This window comes from Bidens hawaiensis, unplaced genomic scaffold (genome assembly GCF_021521415.1).
Source record: "Bidens hawaiensis isolate Kalapana, Puna unplaced genomic scaffold, B.hawaiensis_p1.1 tig00003393_1, whole genome shotgun sequence".
Lineage (NCBI taxonomy): Eukaryota > Viridiplantae > Streptophyta > Magnoliopsida > Asterales > Asteraceae > Bidens > Bidens hawaiensis.
This window is the reverse complement of record NW_027491189.1, coordinates 566,853-586,444: the sequence shown is the minus strand read 5'-3', so window position 1 is coordinate 586,444 and position 19,592 is coordinate 566,853. Positions and strand designations below refer to the sequence as shown.

At 33.8% G+C, this 19,592-nt stretch overlaps 2 protein-coding genes across 5 annotated transcripts; one reads left to right on the top strand and one right to left on the bottom strand.

The window, feature by feature from the left end:
- Positions 1-1,418: 1,418 nt before the first annotated feature.
- Positions 1,419-4,798, top strand: LOC143623356 (uncharacterized). Of its 2 annotated transcripts, none has more exons than XM_077094287.1 (3): positions 1,419-2,005; positions 2,083-2,315; positions 3,737-4,798. In XM_077094287.1, the coding sequence occupies exons 1-3, from the start codon at positions 1,846-1,848 to the stop codon at positions 4,133-4,135; spliced, it is 792 nt and encodes a 263-aa protein (XP_076950402.1). In that variant the 5' UTR covers positions 1,419-1,845; the 3' UTR covers positions 4,136-4,798. The 2 variants fall into 2 exon arrangements, with proteins under 2 accessions (XP_076950402.1, XP_076950401.1); XM_077094286.1 differs by having other exon boundaries at positions 1,422-2,005; positions 2,077-2,315; positions 3,737-4,797.
- A 2,814-nt stretch (positions 4,799-7,612) lies between these two features.
- On the bottom strand, positions 7,613-18,394 carry LOC143623362 (E3 ubiquitin-protein ligase RHF2A-like). Of its 3 annotated transcripts, none has more exons than XM_077094292.1 (8): positions 18,377-18,394; positions 17,525-17,676; positions 17,394-17,440; positions 10,406-10,468; positions 10,196-10,304; positions 9,021-9,406; positions 8,076-8,180; positions 7,613-8,007 (listed from the first exon to the last, which is right to left on the bottom strand). In XM_077094292.1, exons 2-8 carry the CDS (start codon positions 17,654-17,656, stop codon positions 7,743-7,745), a joined length of 1,107 nt encoding a protein of 368 aa, XP_076950407.1. In that variant the 5' UTR covers positions 17,657-17,676; positions 18,377-18,394; the 3' UTR covers positions 7,613-7,742. The 3 variants fall into 3 exon arrangements, with proteins under 3 accessions (XP_076950407.1, XP_076950408.1, XP_076950409.1); XM_077094293.1 differs by having other exon boundaries at positions 8,076-8,177; XM_077094294.1 differs by lacking the exon at positions 18,377-18,394.
- Between the last annotated feature and the right edge of the window lie 1,198 nt (positions 18,395-19,592).

Below are 19,592 nucleotides of genomic sequence, written 5' to 3'. Positions count from 1 at the left end.
TTTAATAGTAGTTGTTTGTTATGGATCTTGAGAACAAGTATCTTTGGTTATGGTGAAATGATTACTTTTATACATTTATTGATTCTTGGCATTATTGTGTTTGTTTGGGCTGCTAGTGTTTTATGTATATTTAGATGTGTTTTATGTAATTTATTATGTGCATGATTTGTTTGGATGAATTGTTGTTTACTTGTTTGAATAGTTTACATGCAAGTTTGTTTTTTATGTGCAAATTGCTAGCTCATATATAATGCATTCATTGGTGTGATAGTACAGAACTTGCTACCTCATAAACATCATAGATTGAGGATTGTCATTTGTGCAGAAAAACACTTTTTTTAACTTACGCGGGAAGTCAATAACATCACAAATTTCATGCAAACTGGTTCCATGGAAACTCGTTCAAAGCAGGTTCCAAATAGGGGTGAGCACTTCGTGAGACAGACTCGCCAAACCTGTTTAAGAGGATATGCATTCAATATATGGTTCAGTACGAGTTATGAATTAACTCTACAAAACGGGAATGATCCGGTCAGGGTCGTGCCCGCTGGAACAAGGATGGAACCGATAACCCGTAAAAATTACCTCAAACGATGCTCGAATTGACTATGAGAGACCTTGCTGGAACCCTAGTTTGGTAGCCGTAAAATCGATTTTTTTCCGGAATACAGCGAGTAAGGAGGCGAATATCAAATTTGAACAACAAAAAGTCAAACTTTTTTATTTCTCTAAGCCAATAACACAAACACCTAGTATGCAAGAACAAAATCTCAAATTTGAAAACCTGAATCCCAAATTCTCACCAAATCAATCTCAAAGATTCACAGTGGTGATGGTGACGGTGTACGGGGATGTGGTGGTGACGGTGCCGACGGTCTTGTTCAAATCGTGGAAGAAGATGAATGGTGGAAAAAGGAGACTTTTGTTGTTTGTTCAGATCGTGATGAATATGAGTCGGGATTTGATGATGAGATTCAGAGGAAGGGATTTGGGATGAAGATGAGATGAGATCCAAAATCATCGATTTGCTGTTGTTGTTGTTATTATTATTATTATTTATCTAATTACTAAAGTATCATTGCCATTAAACGGTCAACTGACAGCCAGATACAGATGCGGCTTCTGGTTTTTGGTTACGCACGTTCAGGGGTTTGTTACCCGTGCGGCGTCGTGTTTAAATGCCGGTTACGCGCATTCCCGTGACGGTTACACTTAACAGAACGCACGTAATCCGGCCCTGGTACACGCTTAACCTGTGACAAAACTTTTCATATATTCAGAGGATTCTAGCTTTAATAGATTCAGTTTGAAAAACCTAGGGCAGATCCTGATGATGATGATGTATTAATGAAAACCACATGGATGATGTAGAACTTCCTTTACAGGGATGTTAAATCGGTGGAATATGTGGTTTAAAAAGAAAATTTAGGCTCTCAAAAGTGTGATTTTGGTCAAAGCTGACTAATTCATCACATCGTTACAGTTACACCTGTTTTCATTATAGAGTTAGTCCTTGTTTTGGTGTTTATTTGTCTACATGAAGCGGTTGACAAAAGATTGATTAAGTCGCTTATGTTATGTATCTAAGACACGAACTCTGTAACTGTAATTGTTGTTTATGAGCATCACTGCAAGTTTCTTCACAATGTAGATAGAATATGTTAGATATCCTTTGTTAGGATCTCGGTTATGACTTGTTAGCGTATTAAGATTAAGCCATACAATCTTTTCTTTTCTTGTGGTTTCACTATCTCAAAAGTATTATCTTTGTCATAGTAACTTCTAAGTTATATATATGTGTCATATTAAATTGTTCTTTTCATTATCTTTTGTTAGGGTTTAAATATGAGACAAGGTGGGCAATACGTTGATTCTGGTGGGAATGCATATGATATGCAACGCATGCCCAGTCAGCGAATGGATCAAAAATCCAGTAACTATATTAAACCCGAGAACGACAAGTGGAGATGGGAGAGAGATGGATCATCACACATGTTCAATGAAGGTATGCGTAATCTACTTATAAGTGTTATTAATTATTTGGCTTCTTATAATTAGTTGGTTTGGTTTATTTAGGTCAAGGGGCTGATGTGTCTAGATCTTATTACCAAAGCCAGGGTCAAAGATCAGGGTCTGAGAAACCGGGTCATGATATCAGATCTATGTCCCGTGAGGAGAATATGGAGATAGGTTACGAGGATAATGTTGCAAGCCAGACGTTCGAAGGTCTTGAACAAAGGTTTTATGATGATATAGTGAAACTCTCCAAAGAACAGAACGATGCAGAGGATGCGGAGAATGCACGCCACCGAGTGGTTTGTATAGTATCTAAATTGATTTCTCTATGTTTAATACAAGTGATTAAAGAACTATATATTATCTGACTTTTCTCTTTATTCATTTTTGTATATGCTTTTTACAGAAAAGGGCTATTTTTTTTAACCATAGTCTCTACAGTTTTAAACTAGGGGTGTAAACAAGTTGAGCCCGAGCTCGGCTCGTTTAGAGCTCTATTTCTAAAGCTCAATCTTGGCTCGGCTTGTTCGATATATACTAATAATTTAGTGTTATATAAATGTATATTTACTTTTATATCTATTTATAAATATAGTTTATATAATAATGTAATATGTGTTATTGAATTATTTATATCATAGTTTTATATAATAATGATTATTTTAATCATTACAATTAGGTGTGTAAACGAGCCGAGTCGTGTCGAGTCCAAGCTCGTCTTAGCATGAGGCGGCTCGTTTAGAGCTCTGTTTCTAAAGCTCGAGCTTGTCTCGGGCATATATTAATTATTATTCTTAAATAGTTATATAGGGTTTGGATCAAATACAAATGAAATTAATGTGCTAATTGTGAGAATCATGTAGAGTATTTATATATACAAGTAGAGTAATTATGTAATTACATCATAGAGTAATTACATAATTACTCTGTAATGTAATTACATAATTACTCTACTTGTAATTACTCTATGATGTAATTACATAATTACTCTACTTGTATATATAAATACTCTACATGATTCTCACAATTAACACATTAATTTCATTTGTACGTTAACTTTCCCGTACTTATATAATTGTAAATATTCTCATTGAAACATCCTATTAGGGCCATAGATTATTTTGGAGATTTGCCTTATAGTTTTATACTTGTTTGTTTGTATAATTATGTTTAAGTGTTTTTTAATTATACTTTTAATATATAACATATTATATATTATTTAAATCATTGTTTAAAGCTCAGTTTTGGCTCGTGTGTATTTTTCAAGCCCAAACTCGGCTTATATATTGTTTATTAGTTATTATATTTATTTACATTTTAATTATATTTATATACTTATTATTGAAATATATGTTATCTAGTTATCTTCACATAGTTTAATATGTAGTAATTATTAATTTATTTATGATATGAATATATTATAAATATATTAAATAAAAGTTGTGTAAATAAAAGCTCGACATTTAGCTTGCTTGTTAAATGAGCTTCAATATAAGCTCGAGCTTGTTAAACTCAGCATGATTTAAGCTTTTATCAACCCGATCTCCATCGGCACGGATCCGCTCGTTAACAACCCTAATTGCATTTGTATTTTAAGGTTATATTTTTGCTTGTTGGGCGAACTTAACAACCCAAAACATTACAGCCACGTAAGGTTGCATTTGACCAAAATGTTGACTTTTTCAAGACTGTCTAGCTCATTGGTTTTCTATGTTTGCAGAGAGTAAATGCAATCAATGCACAATATGAGGAACAGCTGACAGCACTTAGAGCTAGGCACGCCAACCGTAGAGACGAATTTCTGAGACGCGAGTCACATGCCCGACAACAGCAGTACCAGCAGGCGGCTGCAGCCATGGAGCACCACCAGTACACCGCCAACCCCATGGGGTTCAGTGACCCTCATCATGGTTACAATGCTACTGGTGGAGGAGAGTCACAAAGACCATATAATAATAATAGTAATAATAATGCCCCTCATGCTGATTCTTATAGAGACAGACCGCGGCTTGGTGGAAGGGATTCTCGGGACCCTGGATTTGAGCCCAGAGGGCAGTACCCTGGTGGTCGGGCTTATGGTTCTGGCTCAGGTTCAGGTTCAGGTTCGCGGTATTATTGATGCTGTTTTCGACTACATGCTAGTTTGTTAGAATAATGTGGTTCTAAGGATGCATCTTCGGTATTTGTTTGGAGGGTACGGTTCCAGTGAGATGGTTAGTGTTTAGTTTTTGTTGTTTGTTTCAAATGTATTTACTTTTATTATCTTTAAATCAGTAACTTTTTTGTTTCTATATATTACTACTACGCTACATCGATCAGGTTCATACTGCAATTTACTTGCATAGCAAAAACTCTCCATCTATCAGATTGCTAGGATCTGGACCATCTGGTATGCTGCTTCAAACCACCATTGTAATCACGACTTAATCAGCGGTTTCTCTGTTGAAGTTTCGGAACAGAAGTAAACTAACTCAATATACGAAATTAAATTAAATCTCGGATTGTTTCTCTTTTGTTCCATTGGTTAATTCTTGACTTTAAAATCAAGACACGTGCTAGCTGGGATCTTTTGATTATATAGTTTAACTGAAGAGAAGATTCACCTCCTGATAAACCTTGTTTTGATCACCTACGGCTACACGTGCGTGGAGACATACAAGGTCGTTTCTATCTTCTTTTGACCACTGGCCAACGCCACATAGTCCGTTACGGTAAGTTAAATCGGGCACTTGTGTATATGTTGGTTGAAGACCTTGAAGGAAGCTACAGGTTCTAAACCTTTTCTTTAAGTCCATGCTCTTGTTAGTTTGAATGTGGCCCATACCTTTTGTTAACAGTGAGTCAATTTAATTTAGCCTCCTATCATAGGATTATTAGATTTAAATAATCCGAACTTTCTCTTGTTGGCTGGGAACACTCTCAACTAACAAAATGTTTATCATCACTCCTAAACTTTCGACTTATTTTCTTCTGGCACTCCTAAACTAAGGGAACACTAATTCCGTTAGTTTTATTTATGGTGTGACAAGTTTTTAGTTGAACAATTATATATGTTTTCTAGATGTTTGACCAGTCTTATTTATTAAGTAGATTTTAGAATTTAGCTGGGCAAATAATTGATCACTGATTAACATAGAACCTAATTAACTTTCCCATTAACTTTATACAATTAATCAACAATACTTAGTAAAGTCTCACTCATAGCAGAGCGATAAGCAAGGTCTGGAGATGATAGAATGTAGGCAAATCATACCTCGATCACGAAAGATAGAAACGCTACTCCCTTGACTCCAAATATCATATGACTTGTGATGACTAGAATATTAACTGTTCCATTACATTATTTGATTTTGGATCTATGTTACAAAGTATATCATAAACGCATCATTTAAAAATAGTTATAGGTCGTCATAAAACCTATCGGCATACTAATCGCACAATGTAGATTTACGCGAACTATAATTAAAGTGTAGGTTCACGTACTCGTTGAGGACGACTTTTATTGTTATGCTTTTGCGTTTTAGCTAATGTACGGATTATGTTTTCTTTTTATGATAGTATTGATTTTGATCTCCGTTACTTGTAGTCCAGTTACTTTGTAGTACGGATTTTCAGTATTTTTATCTTTAGTATCGCCATAGTCGCTTCAGTTGGAACTTACTTTCATAGTTAGCATATCTTTAATTAACTGTGGTTACAAGAATTATCCAAACTAAATAACTAATTGAACTATTTAAATAGTTTATTTTAAAAAAACCTATTATATTCAATGTAAAACAAATTTAAAATATTCCAAACTTAATTTGACAACCAGTATTACACTTAATTTCAATAGTAAAACATCCTCCGATTTAATTGCCACAATAATAACAACGAATACTTACCAAATGAGCAGTGCTCTAACAGTACCTATGGGAGTGGCTATCTAGGGAAGGCCATCGATTCGAGACTCGTTTTTCACAATTGTCGTGTCAGGTCACTAGCGATGTAACCGGTGGGTGTAACCGGCCATGCTGTTGGTTGCTAAAAAAATCCAAACATTATTGATCTATTCTTACAACTCCTTAAAGCGTTCCCAATCCATCCCCTAAATATATGTGAGGAGAGTTTGTAAATTATATGATGGGGCTTTGAGTGGTTGTGAGTGTAAATTATAGGGTTTTTGAGTGGTTGTGAGAAAATATAGTGTGTTTTTGTAAATTTGGGAAAACTTTGTTTGTCTAAATTTATTTTTTAATATTTGTTGAATTAGGTGTGAGTAGAGGAGAGAGAACACTGCAATGATATTAGTATAAAAATATTATTTAATTGAACATGATAGAAAAATGTAGAGTAATTAAAGATATGAAGATGAGGGACGGGCTGAGAATGCTCTTATAGAAACATCCCATAATTTATCTAATGATTTAACATTATCATTGATAAATTAGCTGAAGATGTATGCACTGATGCCATATTGTATCGAAGTAAAATCTTGCTCACAGCATTTGCTGTTGATAAAAGTCAGGAGATTTTAGAATCAATGCTAAAATGCGCCAAACAATCATTTGACATTGGTTCCTCAATGAATCCATTCTCATGTAACATCCCTATTTTTGCAATATCTTGTTTTATGTGGAAAGACAACATTTTAGTAATTAATCCGGTTACTTTGCAAGAGCGATAAAGGGGGTTAGACTTTTAGTTCCTTCAACAATTTTATTTGACATATTACTACCCTCTAATATATTTAGTCATTTCAAGTCTTCTTTAAAATATCAAATCAAATATTATAAAGTTTATATTTTTATTTTCTATCTTTTTGTGTTTATTGTTCTTTATCAAAATACTAATATTTATAATCATTATAAAATGTATTAAAAAATAATGATATAACGCCTTTATAAAAATGACGAAACGTTTTGTTTATATTTATCCTATCATATGCCTCATACCCGACAAAAAGATCATTTAAATATTTTTTGATAGATTTAAATGCATGAAATTAATGTCACATGAGAAAAGAACCAACTTGTTGATCAAGTCTTATGTTGTTTAATCTATTTTATTGATGAAAAAAATGGGTTTCTTTTCTAAGTAAACTATCTCTAAAAATTGTTATAAAAAAAACTCACTCTAAAAGTATTAAAACACTTATAGAAAAAAAAAATTTCTTTTTAATTTAATAAACATTTTTTACATAAACAATTTTTGTTTAAAAAAAACAAAAAAATATATTATAATATGCAAAAAAAAAAGAAGGAAAAGAAAATCTATTTAAATAATAACAAAAAACAAATGATAAAGAATGAACATAAAAGTTTAAATCGTATTAATAATGTAAAACTTAAGAGAGGGGGTGCGTTTAGTAAAAATAAAGGATATGGGGGTACGTTTAGCAACACCCGACAAAGGTTGCAAGGCTCGAAGGCGTCACTCTGAGGTCCGCTAAGGATGCCCTAGGGTTCCTCAAATGGACTCTCTATCATAAAAAATGCATGGTTTAAATATATTAACCATTATCTTTCAGTCAAGCCAAATTTTGATCCGATACACACCCCTTATAAAATTTTCTAGAGCTAACAAGGTTAGCATGCAACCTTTATGGACACAAGAAGGTTTAAAAGTGTACAAACTATAACAATCGGCATCCAACACAAGTATCTATAGATCTCGAGTCTTAGGTCAAATACTACAAATTTTTGTAGTTTATATGAGATTAGTAACATGAAAACTATATAATGTCCTCACACTGCTGGTGGTGTAGGTGGTGATGGCGGTGATGGTGGAGGCGGTGCATGTGAGCCTGTTATCTCATTCCGACGTGCAGAATTGTTGGCTGAATTGACAGGTGACAAATCGTGTTGAAGATGGTCCATCATACGCGATAATGTCACGATTCCGGTACTACCCTCACCAGGGTCTTTAGAACCATGCTCCGTAGGACTGTTGTTGCGGGAGAATAATCTATCCTTCCAGTTCTTTGTGGTTTTTGTAATCGATTCTTTGTATCTTAATAAAAAATTTAAATTAATACTAAAATTAAATAATAGAGTTTAACAAATGAAAACATAAGTTACCTCATAGATATTGCATTAACTCGAGTTTTGAAATCAGAAAACGAGTTCTGTTCAGAAGGTCCTGCTCTATCTTGGTAGTTTGGGGATGAGTGCATAATCGACCTACTAAAAGAATGACGAATAATCAGTCAATATTACCATGAGCTATTCGAGATCGGTTCCCTAATAGCTCGAACTGAGCCGAGCTTAAACAAGCTTGAGCCTTAAAATAAGCGTGTTTAAAAAATAAGCCCAAGGATCATTTGTCAAGCTTGAGCTACCTCAAAAGACAACGATTATATCATTTACATTAATACATTTGTAGTTAATATACTAAATATATATTTATTATAGTGTAAGGATCAAATACAACTCATTCTTAACTTGCAAAGTGTACGAAGCGAAGAGAAAGAAACACAGGTGGCAATTTAGTAAATAGCGTAATTACAATACAAAACATTTTGAACTGACATAATAATTCTTACGCTAGTTTTAATGAAGTAGCGTAATAATATCACGCTACTCGTAAACTGTAGCGTAATTATTATTACGACAGTTCAAAATGGTTGTAGCGTAATTACGCTATTTACAAAAATACAACCGCGTGTTTTTTGCTTCACATGTTATTTTCTTATTTGTGCCTGATCCTGACCCTATACGTATATATAATTATTACTATAAATTTTATTATGATAAACATAATAACTAAAAGATATATATGTTGTGTAATATATAAATTAGTTAAAATATATATACAAAAAATAAAAATAAATGTATACGAGCTTGAACTTAAAAAACTACTCACGAGTTAGAGCTCAAAGCGGGCAAGCTCGAGCTCTAGTAAGTTAAACAAACCAAGCTCAAGCCTAGTCGAGCTCGGACCCGACTCTTTACACCCGTAGGTCATATGATTATATAAATATATTTTTACAATTATAACAAAATATAATTATAAAAACGGCGAACCTGTCAGTAGAGGGAGATTCACGTGGTCGTGCAGGAACAATTGTCGGGATCAATGGTGAAGAAGGCGGTTCACCAGCATGAACAGAGGATGAAGATGATGACGACGGTGCAGTCCCTCTTAGTGGATCTTCATGCACGGTTACTAAAGGAGGCCCACCGACTACAGGGGCAGTAGGTTCCACATCATCGGTTGAAACGGGTCGGGTCGGGGAAGGTACACTAGGTTGTGCAGAAAAGCCCAGATACCGGGGACGGTCCTGGGATGATGCCCGACTTCTATGACCTTCCCGCCTAGCAATATGGCGGGCCCGGCCCATAGCTGCTGCAGCAGCCAAGTGTTGTATTATACGCTCCTCAAGCTCGGCCTCGGTTGCACTAACGGGCAACTACAGTGTTAAAAAACATCTAACTATGTAAACAGGTTTAAACTTAAAGGTGGCAAAATGAACAGGTTGACTTATAGGTCAAAAGTTGGCAGGTAAACGAACTGAATGTTCGGTGAACTATTTGGCAGGAAGTTCGTTTATTTAATAAACGAACGAACATAAACAAAACCTTCTTCATTTAGTTAAATGAACAAACACGAATAAATGTCCCGCATATTCATTCATGTTCCTTTATGTTTGTTAATTTATGCTCGTTTATGTTCATTTATTTAATAAACAAACAAATATGAATAGGACTTTGCGTTCATTTAGTTAAACGAACTAACATGGATACATGTCCTGTTCGTTCATTTATGTTCATAAACGTTCGTTTACGCTCGTTTATGTTTGTTCTTTAACGTTCGTTCATTAATCTATTCATTCAAATACTTTTTACCCACTACAATTTAGAATAGTTTTAATAACTTTTTAGGCCCAACAGATTGATGCTCGCAGCTACTTTTAACTGCCGTTCAATCGTTTATGTTTGTTCATCTAATTTCAGTTCATGAACCGTTCGCTTATGCTATTAACAAACAAACATGAACACGATCAGTTTCTTGATAAACGAACACGACATGACACTCTCCGCTTGTTTAATTGTTCTGTTCGATCGTTTGTTGGTTAAAAGTTAAACAAACAAACACGAACATGTTCTGTTCGTGTTCATTCAGTTTGTTTGCAGGCCTAGAACTTTTTAGTTCATGTTGACCCGCCCAACCCGCATAGAATATAGGGATAGTTGGGTACATGTTGTAATTCAAAATCACCAAAAGTTGGATGATGAAATATTGTAGTATTCATAAATGGGTTGTTTGCAATGCTTCTTTCTTGTTCTATTGCATCAAGCAACTCCTGACTGTCAATCAAAATACCATGATGTAAGAATCGATAGCAAGCGATGAAAAAAAAAAATATATGTTAGAGAAAATGACATATGGATGATTTAAAAAAGATAACCTGCTTGGGTCTTTCAAGCTGATGGATTGCCAGCACATCGGGCATTGGGAGCTCCTTTGGCACCTACAATTTTAAGTTGCACAACCGTCAGTTAAAAGTGGTAATTTTGATCCGTTTAAATGCTTTTGAGTTGTATATTTTATCTTAAACGGGTCAAAAGCCTGCAATTTTAAAAAGCATTTGAATAAAAACGAGTCAAACTGGTTGGAACTTGGAAGGCATGCAGATGTATACAAAATGAATTAAACCTTTTAAATGCCCTTGACTAAAAAGAAAAAAATTAAGGAAAAAAAAAAGGCTAATACAGAACTCTGTTTCCTTTCTTTCTGCGTTTTTTTGTGTAACTTAAGCATGTAAAAAATTCATAACACCAATCAAATTAGATGCTTCATCCCACCAGAGCGGGCAACTTCTGCTTTGAAACTTTCTTTAAAAAGGTAAAAGGAAAATATATACTTCATAAGAGGGCTGAAGTGCATATAAGAGAAAATTAAGTCAAACATGTTGACCACGCTGCCAACACTCAAGAACTCGAATTCCAGATATTTCAAGTAACCAAATAAATCAAGTTTTCATCTTTTCATTCAAGTATCTAAATACGAGCTATCAGATCTTAAGCAACAACATTTGACAGGTGTAGATTCAAGAATCAAACTTCTCACAACTTTGGCTTAATTTTTGCCTAAACTTCTTTATTTTACTTTTCAGGAGATTTGCTTTCTTTTGTATTCTTGTTTCCTATTCCATGATTATGGAGAGTTAATTAGAGGGAATAATAATTGTTATTGTAAATAATAATAAGGAGATCACAAGATATATATAGACTTGAATAATACAAACTAGACCCTATACAATTAGACATTATTTAAATATGGAATAATATCTTGTCTAACATCCCCCCGCAAGCTAAGGCCGGGGAGCGACTCTTAGCTTGGATCGAAGAAAGAGAAAACGCTGAGTAGACAGAGGCTTTGTAAAGATGTCGGCAATCTGATCATCTGTAGTGATGAATTGTACTGAGAGTTGACCTCTAGCGACTCTTTCATGAACTGAATGGAAATCAACTTCAATATGCTTTGTGCGGGCATGAAATACCGGATTGGCTGATAAATATGTGGATCCGAGATTATCACACCACAATGTAGGAGTTGAGCGAACTGGGACCCGTAATTCTTGTAAAACGGATTGTATCCAAGTGAGTTCAGAAACTTCATCAGCTAGAGCAGAGCTGTATACTCTGATTCTGTAGATGACCGAGAGACAGTTTTCTGTTTATGTGCACACCACGAGACAAGATTACACCCAAGATAGATAGCAAATCCCCCCGTGGAACGACGGTCATCTGGACACCCGGCCCAGTCAGCATCTGAGAAAGCGGACAGATTGTTGAAGGTTGAATCTGCATAGGCATGGAGAACTTGAGTAGACTGCTGCTGAACAAGCAAGCCGTGGGAGAGAGTACCTTTTAAGTACCGCAAAATACGCTTTACCGCAGACCAATGATTCTCCGTCGGAGACTGCATAAACTGGCAGATCTTGTTGACTGCAAAGGCGATGTCCGGACGGGAAAGGGTAGCATATTGTAAAGCCCCGACAACTTGTCGATAGCGTGCCGGATTGGCAAATGGTGGACTGTCCTCTAAAGCAAGATTTGCTGATGTAGAAATTGGAGAAGAGAAGGGTTTGGAGTCCAATAGGCCTGCTTTTTGTAGAAGCTCCAAAATATACTTTTGTTGAGATAAAATGATGTTTGCCCCTTTGGAAACAATCTCAATACCCAAAAAAATAAGAAAGTTTGCCCATATCCTGAATAGGGTAAGTTCGACTGAGGTGGCTAATAACCGCATCAACAGCCTTTGGATCATTACCTGTAATTATGATGTCGTCAACATATACCAACATATAAAGTATCGTGGCCCCGGAGGTGTAAATAAACATTGACTGATCGGTTTTGGAGCCTCGAAACCCAAGCTGATGTAAGGTGGAAGACAGCTGATGAAACCAAGCCCGTGGGGCTTGTTTTAGCCCATACAAAGGCTTGTGCAGTAAGCAGACATGATCCGGTTTGTGAGGATCCACAAAGCCTTGTGGCTGCTGGAGATAAACAGTCTCTTTTAGGGCTCCATGCAGGAAAGCATTTTGAACGTCTAACTGACGAAGGGCCCACTTTTGCATGATCGCCAAAGAAAGCACAATACGAATAGTGGTTGCCTTGACCACAGGACTGAATGTTTCCTTGTAGTCAATACCCGGTTGTTGTCGAAACCCTTTGGCCACTAACCGAGCCTTATAACGTTGAATCGTCCCTTTTGGATCACGTTTAATCTTGTAAACCCATTTGCAATCGACGATATTAGAACCCGGAACACGAGGAACTAGTGACCATGTGCCATTTTTCAAAAGTGCCGAGTATTCATCTGCCATAGCTTGACGCCATTGAGGAAAAGTGTTGGCAATAGTAAAGGAGGCTGGTTCGGTGTTAGGGTCGATGGTAGAAGAGGTAAAGGATTGGAGGGGTGGTACAGGGGAGGAAGACAGCAGCAAGGCTGCTGATCTGTGATCAGGAAAAATAAATAAATAGAGGTAGGGCCGGCAGGTTTGTGCTGCAGAAATTAGGGTTAGGAATAATCTGGCTGTGATACCAAGTTAATTAGAGGGAATAATAATTGTTATTGTAAATAATAAGGAGATTACAAGATATATATAGACTTGAATAATACAAACTAGACCCTATACAATTAGACATTATTTAAATATAGAATAATATCTTGTCTAACATGGAGTAGATTTCGTTTAAACATTCTGATGATAAAAGCCCTTGCAAGTTGTGGGAAATGAATTATTTTCATCTAAAATCATGATTTTTATTTACGATTGAATGGTTCCAGACTTGATGTTATTTCCACTTGTTTGAGTTTGCAATCCATTAAAACTAATTAATTGCTATTGTCAATGGCCAATAAACGTAAAATCTATGTATTAAATAGTAGTTTATACTTTATAAAGACTTATTTATGATAAGGATATCATTAGAATTAGGATTTTAGACAACTAATTCTATACAAGTGACTAGGTGAGTAATTGCATACAAGAGAACTTTTAGCTTAAAATAATTTTCCGCATAAAATCTGTCTGGTTTATCTGATTAGAGATTAGCTGAACTCTTGTAAGTTATTTTCCACTATTTAGAGGTTAAGTTAGTTTATCTAACTAATCTGGAAATTCTAAATGATAATTACTTAAGTATAATCTTTATATTGAAATTAGTTGGCATTTGGCAACATGAAAGCGCTGCGTTAATTGATTTCAAGTCACAGTAATAGAAAATGAAATAGATAAGAGTTTACCAGTATTTAATTTTGATAGTTTTTGTTTTCTTAAGGTTCTAATTTTTCCGATTTATTCTTCTTTCAATTAATGTCTTCAAACTCTAGAGTTTCTTTTAGATGTAGAGTGATAAAGACTGAATTATGATTGTTTAGCATCGCTTTGACAAACCGCATCGCTTACTATCAATTAGATCATTACGTCAGACTTGCGCACAGTATTTGTAACTGTGTTAGTTGAACTTGTAAATTTAGAAAGTTGCACATACCAAACACACATCCTCTCGATCGTCATCCAATGACTAAAAACAATTAGATGCCAACAAGAGCCTCCTGATAAGCTAATAACTATGCTATCGATATCGGTGCTATAGTGGTTATCGGTTTATCTGTAAAATAGCGGTCAAAATATCGGCCCAAATATCGGTTCCGATATTTGCGGCGCTATTTACCGATATTTTGCCGCTATTTGACTACCGCTATAGCGGATTTATCGGCGGATTTATCGGTTTAAAATTTTTTACCCAAATTTGTTAAACTTTTTGGCCCAAAGATGATTCCCGTTACCTTTTTTTGCCCAGAGCCCAATTCCATTTGATTTAACCCTAAGATCACACTATAGAGATGATGGTGATGCTACAGTTGAAATGGACGATCTTGAACAGCAATTGGAGGATTTGGTTGATGTGGACTCGGAGGATGCTTTCATGGCTTTCGATTAATTGATTAAATCATGTCTTAAATTTAAAATATTGTTATTTTGTGTTTTGAACTGTTGACTTTTGTGATTTTGGTATTAAGACTTAAGTAGTAATATTAGATAACTTTTGGTGTTATATATATATTATACACCGCTATTTTTTGGCATTAACTGCATAGGCTAATAATGGCAAGATCTCTCTTATAATTGCAATCCATTAAACTAATCGATTGCTATTGTCAGTGGTCAGTAAACGTAAAATCTATGTATTAAATAGTAGTTTATAGTTTATACTTTATATTGTCTATGATAAGGACATGCATTAGAATTAGGATTTTAGACAACTAATTCTATACAAATGACTAGGTGAGAAATTGCATACAAGAGAACTTTTAGTTTAAATTAATTTTTCGGCATAAAATCTGCCTAGTTTATCTGTTTAGAGATTAGCTGAACTCTTGTAAGTTATTTTCCATTAATTAGAGGTTAGGTTAGGTTAGTTTTTTAACTAATATGGAAATCATAAATGATAATTACTTGAGTTTAATCTTTATATTGGAACTAGTTGGCATTTGGCAACATGAAAACACTGCGTTAATTGATTTCAAGTCACAGTAATAAAAAACGAAATACATAAAGTTTACCAATATTTATTTTTAATTAACTTTATTCAAATGATTGTTTGTGTTGGCCATCCTGACTAAGAATTTACTGCGAGTGTTTCTACTATTGGATTTAAAATTGTTTCCTTCATAGTAGTTTTTGTTTCTTAAAGTTCTAAATTTTTAAACTTATTCTTCTTTCAAATTAATGTCTTCAAACTCTAGAGTTTCTTTCAGATATAGAGTGATAAAGACTGTTATGATTGTTTAGCATCGCTTTGACAAACCCCGCCGCTTACTATCAATTAGATCATTACGTCAGACTTGCACACAGTATTTGTAACTGTGCCAGTTGAACTTGAAAGTTTAGAAAGTTGTGCATACCAAACATACATCATCTTGATCGTCATCCAATGACTAAAAACAATTAGATGCCAACAAGCGCCTCCTGATAAGCTAATAATGGCAAGATATCCTCTCTTATTTATTACATGCTAGTGTGACATAATAACCTTGTCAATATTTCTTTTAAATACAGCCAAAAAATTCGGAACATTTTTCTTAAATCTTGTTTCTTTATAACAGGCACTTACACATTCAGTCCAATTTACACTCTAAACTTCTTTCTTGGACCTTCACCATGTGTTTCTTTCAAGAAACAGCCTACTCCTAAACTCAAGCCCTCTAGATCCTAAAAACTAATGAGAAATAACACCAAATAACTTATAAATGGTATCTCTGATCGGCGAATAAAATTGATATGAATTCATGAAGATTCTATTTACCAAAATAGAACTGAGTTGTTAGATTCAGTCACATAAAAAAATAACTGACGATAACCTCTCGTAATAGGCGACAAACTATTTGAGATACAAATAGCAGTTTATTTAGCATTAAAACACCGACTTTTCTACATATAAACTTTGCAACTTGCATAAATGCCTTTAAAAGTTACAACTAACTCACAGTTCTCTATTCATAAACTTAAATTGGTTAGTCTGACGAGTTACTTCAGTGAGTTTGAGATTAAAAGAAGTTTGTTAAGTATATAATAAAATTAGATTTGATCTTAAAGTGACGCTAAGGTTGCTATTTCCAGTTTCAAGTTCATTACAAACTTGAAAATTTGAGATGTAAAAAAATAATATGCTAGAGAACTCTAACCAACCAAGAAAATAGCACGTACAGAAATAGTAACAGCACCAAAATAGTGATAGTACCAAAACAGTAATAATACATAGGAAATATGATTCTATCAATCCAAACTATTACTATTGGCCAATATAATCCCAACTAACAATCTGACCGGAGGCAATCCCAACTTTCAGTTTTATCACCAATAACGGCCCTGTTTTAACAAATTGTTAGTTTTGATGATGTGGTAGGTGACATGGTGACTACATGGCGATGACTAATTGTTTTAATGATGTGGCATTAACGTATATATTATTTTTATTAAATTAATTATACTATATATATATATATATAGGGTTGGTATCATTTAAGAATTCTAAAAAAGTTAAGAACTCTTAGGAACTCTACACAACCAAAAAAAATTTTACATATTAACATTATTTAAGAGTAATTTTATCATATTTTATATAAAAAATGTTATTACATATATTAATCGCAAGTTTACACATGTGTAAAATTTATGTACCAACAAATTTGCATGTGTGTAAAACAAAACATAGATACGTATAAAAACTAATTTTCAAAATTGTAATCGTAATTACATATACAGAAAGTGATAAAACTACACTTTAATAACATTAACATACAAAAAAATTTATAAAAAACGTTATATTTCAAGGGTTTCTTCAAGTTCTTAAATAATTTAACAGTTCTGTAATGATGCTCATCCTATATATATATATATATATATATATATATATATATATATATATATATATTTGTTTATAAATTTATATTATATGTAACCAAAAAACAGTTTCAAAATATTTATATTTTCCACATGACATGAGTTAACATTACAGCTAGCGTGAACTATGAAGCACCCGGTGTTTGATGTTTCACCTCTCTAACGAATATCAAACAAATCTACTAGAAGCTAGGTTTTGCTAAAGTTATTCAATAATTAATGAGAGAGATTATTGAAGTAAATGACAAACTCCGCTTTATCATCCTAATAGACAATTTTAAAATTTGAACCACTACTATGGAACTATGTGGAGTAGTTGAACATTATATTTTAAGATTAGTATGTAACTATGCATGTTTTCAAGTTCAACTAAAACAAATATATATGCGCAATAAGACCAATTAAAACTGAGAAAAAAAGACGCACGTTTAAATATAAATGATAAGACTGAAACAAAGTAGAGTGCAGTTTAGATTACCATTCAAGAATGCACTGAAGATGAAACTCATGCTTGCAACCCGTAACCTGCACCAAGGAAAATATAACTGAATAATAAAAAGAAAGAAAAAAATGTTATTTTTAGAATATATAAAATCAAAAAAATGGTACCGTTGGAGGATCACTATCAGAAAATGCTTCAAGACATATGCTGCAAGCATCATCACAAGCATCCTGTGCTCCAGCTTCAACAAAAGCCGCAGCTGATATCAAATGATCCTTAGACTTGTTGCCCTCCTCCATTGCAGTGCAGATATAAAAACCTTCAAAAACATATTCAGGATATAAACACCAAAACATAACCTTTGTCATCCAAATAAAAGCCCATCTTTTAACCTAACTGTCTTATATGAATATTCCACCAAAAATGAAATATCCTACCGCACCAAATATTGCCTCATCAAAATCAAAGTTACAAAACATAATTCATAATTCTCCATCCTTCCAATAAAATTGCAATGTTTACTGTTTTTGTATGTAAATTTCAAGTTGAAAATAACAATCTTCCCTTTGCATTATTGTAATCATTACAGCAAATCTAGAGTCATGATTGCCTCCACATGTATTTGTACATATCTAATAAACATCCAAACTTCAAAAAAAAAAAAAAAAAAAAAGTAATCAAAAGGAGCAAAACTCGGAGGGAGGGCGTCGACAATCTAGCAAAACTTGAAATTCAGAAAATGTAAAAATGAAAATAAAGAGACGATTAATCAACAGAACTATAAATCAAACTGAACATCCAAAGTAATAAAACTTGCAATTTCTACAGCAACATTCAAACTCGGAAACTAATATATTATTAGGTGATAGATAGTCAAAAGAAACACAATTCAATCAACTAAATTCAAAGTAAATATCTTCAGAATCAGAAACAGACAGCATCTGATTAACATACACAGATGAAAGTAAACCCTAAGTTGGAAGTGAAGGTGAAACAGTATAAATAAAACGGAAAGTTACCAGAGACTGAATGAATGATTGAACGGAACGGATCGAATCGAATCGGAGGATGACGAATGATTCGGTGGTTGAAGTAATCGGTGAGACAAGGATCAAATGTTCAAGATAGAAAGAGAAACAAGACCAGGTCGCTTTTCAATCACCTATATAATAATAATAATAATAATAATAATAATAATATTATTATTATTATTCTGTTCTCTCAAAGTACGCGTTACGAGAGTAAGTATAAGTAAAATAATATCTTGCCGACCACAGTAAAAAAATTAACTATAGTCTACAGGTAGGGGTGGAAGGGTAATTCTACTGTGGAGAACAAAACTCTGATTTTTTTTTTATTTAGTAGTTTTTTAAACCCGTGTATTATTTGTCAAATAATCGAAATTTAGGTATTCAGACATACGTAATTTAGGCATTTTCTTTTTTAATATTATCACACACACATCAAATGTTACATATTTAAATTTTACATTAACTAAGATTGAAATAATGTTTTCAGATATCATAAAATCAAATATTGGTGATTACCCAAACATATTAAAGATGTTTTATACGATCAATACGAATGTAAGTTAAATATTATAAATATTGTCACACATAATTAAATATCTTTTATAAACATAGGTCGTTAATTATTATACGATATGGCGTAAATCATTATTTAACTAATTTAATAATTCACTGCTTGATTTTTAACTTATCATAGATATTCAATAGTTTGTGTTTTTTTTAAATCATTGTCAAACTTTCATACTTAATAGTAAAATTAGATGTAAGAGTTTAGTAAAAGTTAGTGTGAGTTAAATTACATTAAATACATTTTTTTTCATATGGGTTATAACTAATTGGTAGAGATTATATATGAGGGAAATTGAAGTTAAGAATGAATGTGGTTAAGACACATCACCCTCATTATTTTTGTTTATTAGTATAGGTAGATACGTAGATTTTGAACGGCTATTGATGACTGATGTTCGCATATCGACTTATGGGCGACCCTGGTTTGGAAGATCCATGGAGCTTCTCCTAGAGGGCATAACCCTTGATTCCCAGGTCATCCCCATGACCTTGGATGAACCTTCTCCCCTGATGTCATTTGACATCAATTACGCTGCTATAAGAGACAAAACCCTCTAGCATAACTCAGGCAGATAAAGCCCCTATGTGGCTCGGATTTGAACTAGCGACCTCCCGAAAGAAGCCTAGTTATTATCTT

What these genes read in the sequence shown, in the direction of transcription:
- LOC143623356 (XM_077094286.1), top strand. Translation starts at nt 1,846, where the DNA reads ATGAGACAAGGTGGGCAATACGTTGATTCTGGTGGGAATGCATATGAT. An exon ending in ATCACACATGTTCAATGAAG is followed by an intron (nt 2,006 to 2,076) that starts GTATGCGTAATC and finishes TGGTTTATTTAG; the next exon opens with GTCAAGGGGCTGATGTGTCT. An exon ending in AGAATGCACGCCACCGAGTG is followed by an intron (nt 2,316 to 3,736) that starts GTTTGTATAGTA and finishes CTATGTTTGCAG; the next exon opens with AGAGTAAATGCAATCAATGC.
- LOC143623362 (XM_077094292.1), bottom strand. Translation starts at nt 17,656, where the DNA reads ATGGAGGAGGGCAACAAGTCTAAGGATCATTTGATATCAGCTGCGGCT. An exon ending in CTGATAGTGATCCTCCAACG is followed by an intron (nt 17,441 to 17,524) that starts GTACCATTTTTT and finishes TCCTTGGTGCAG; the next exon opens with GTTACGGGTTGCAAGCATGA. An exon ending in GTTAATGCAATATCTATGAG is followed by an intron (nt 8,008 to 8,075) that starts GTAACTTATGTT and finishes TTTTTTATTAAG; the next exon opens with ATACAAAGAATCGATTACAA.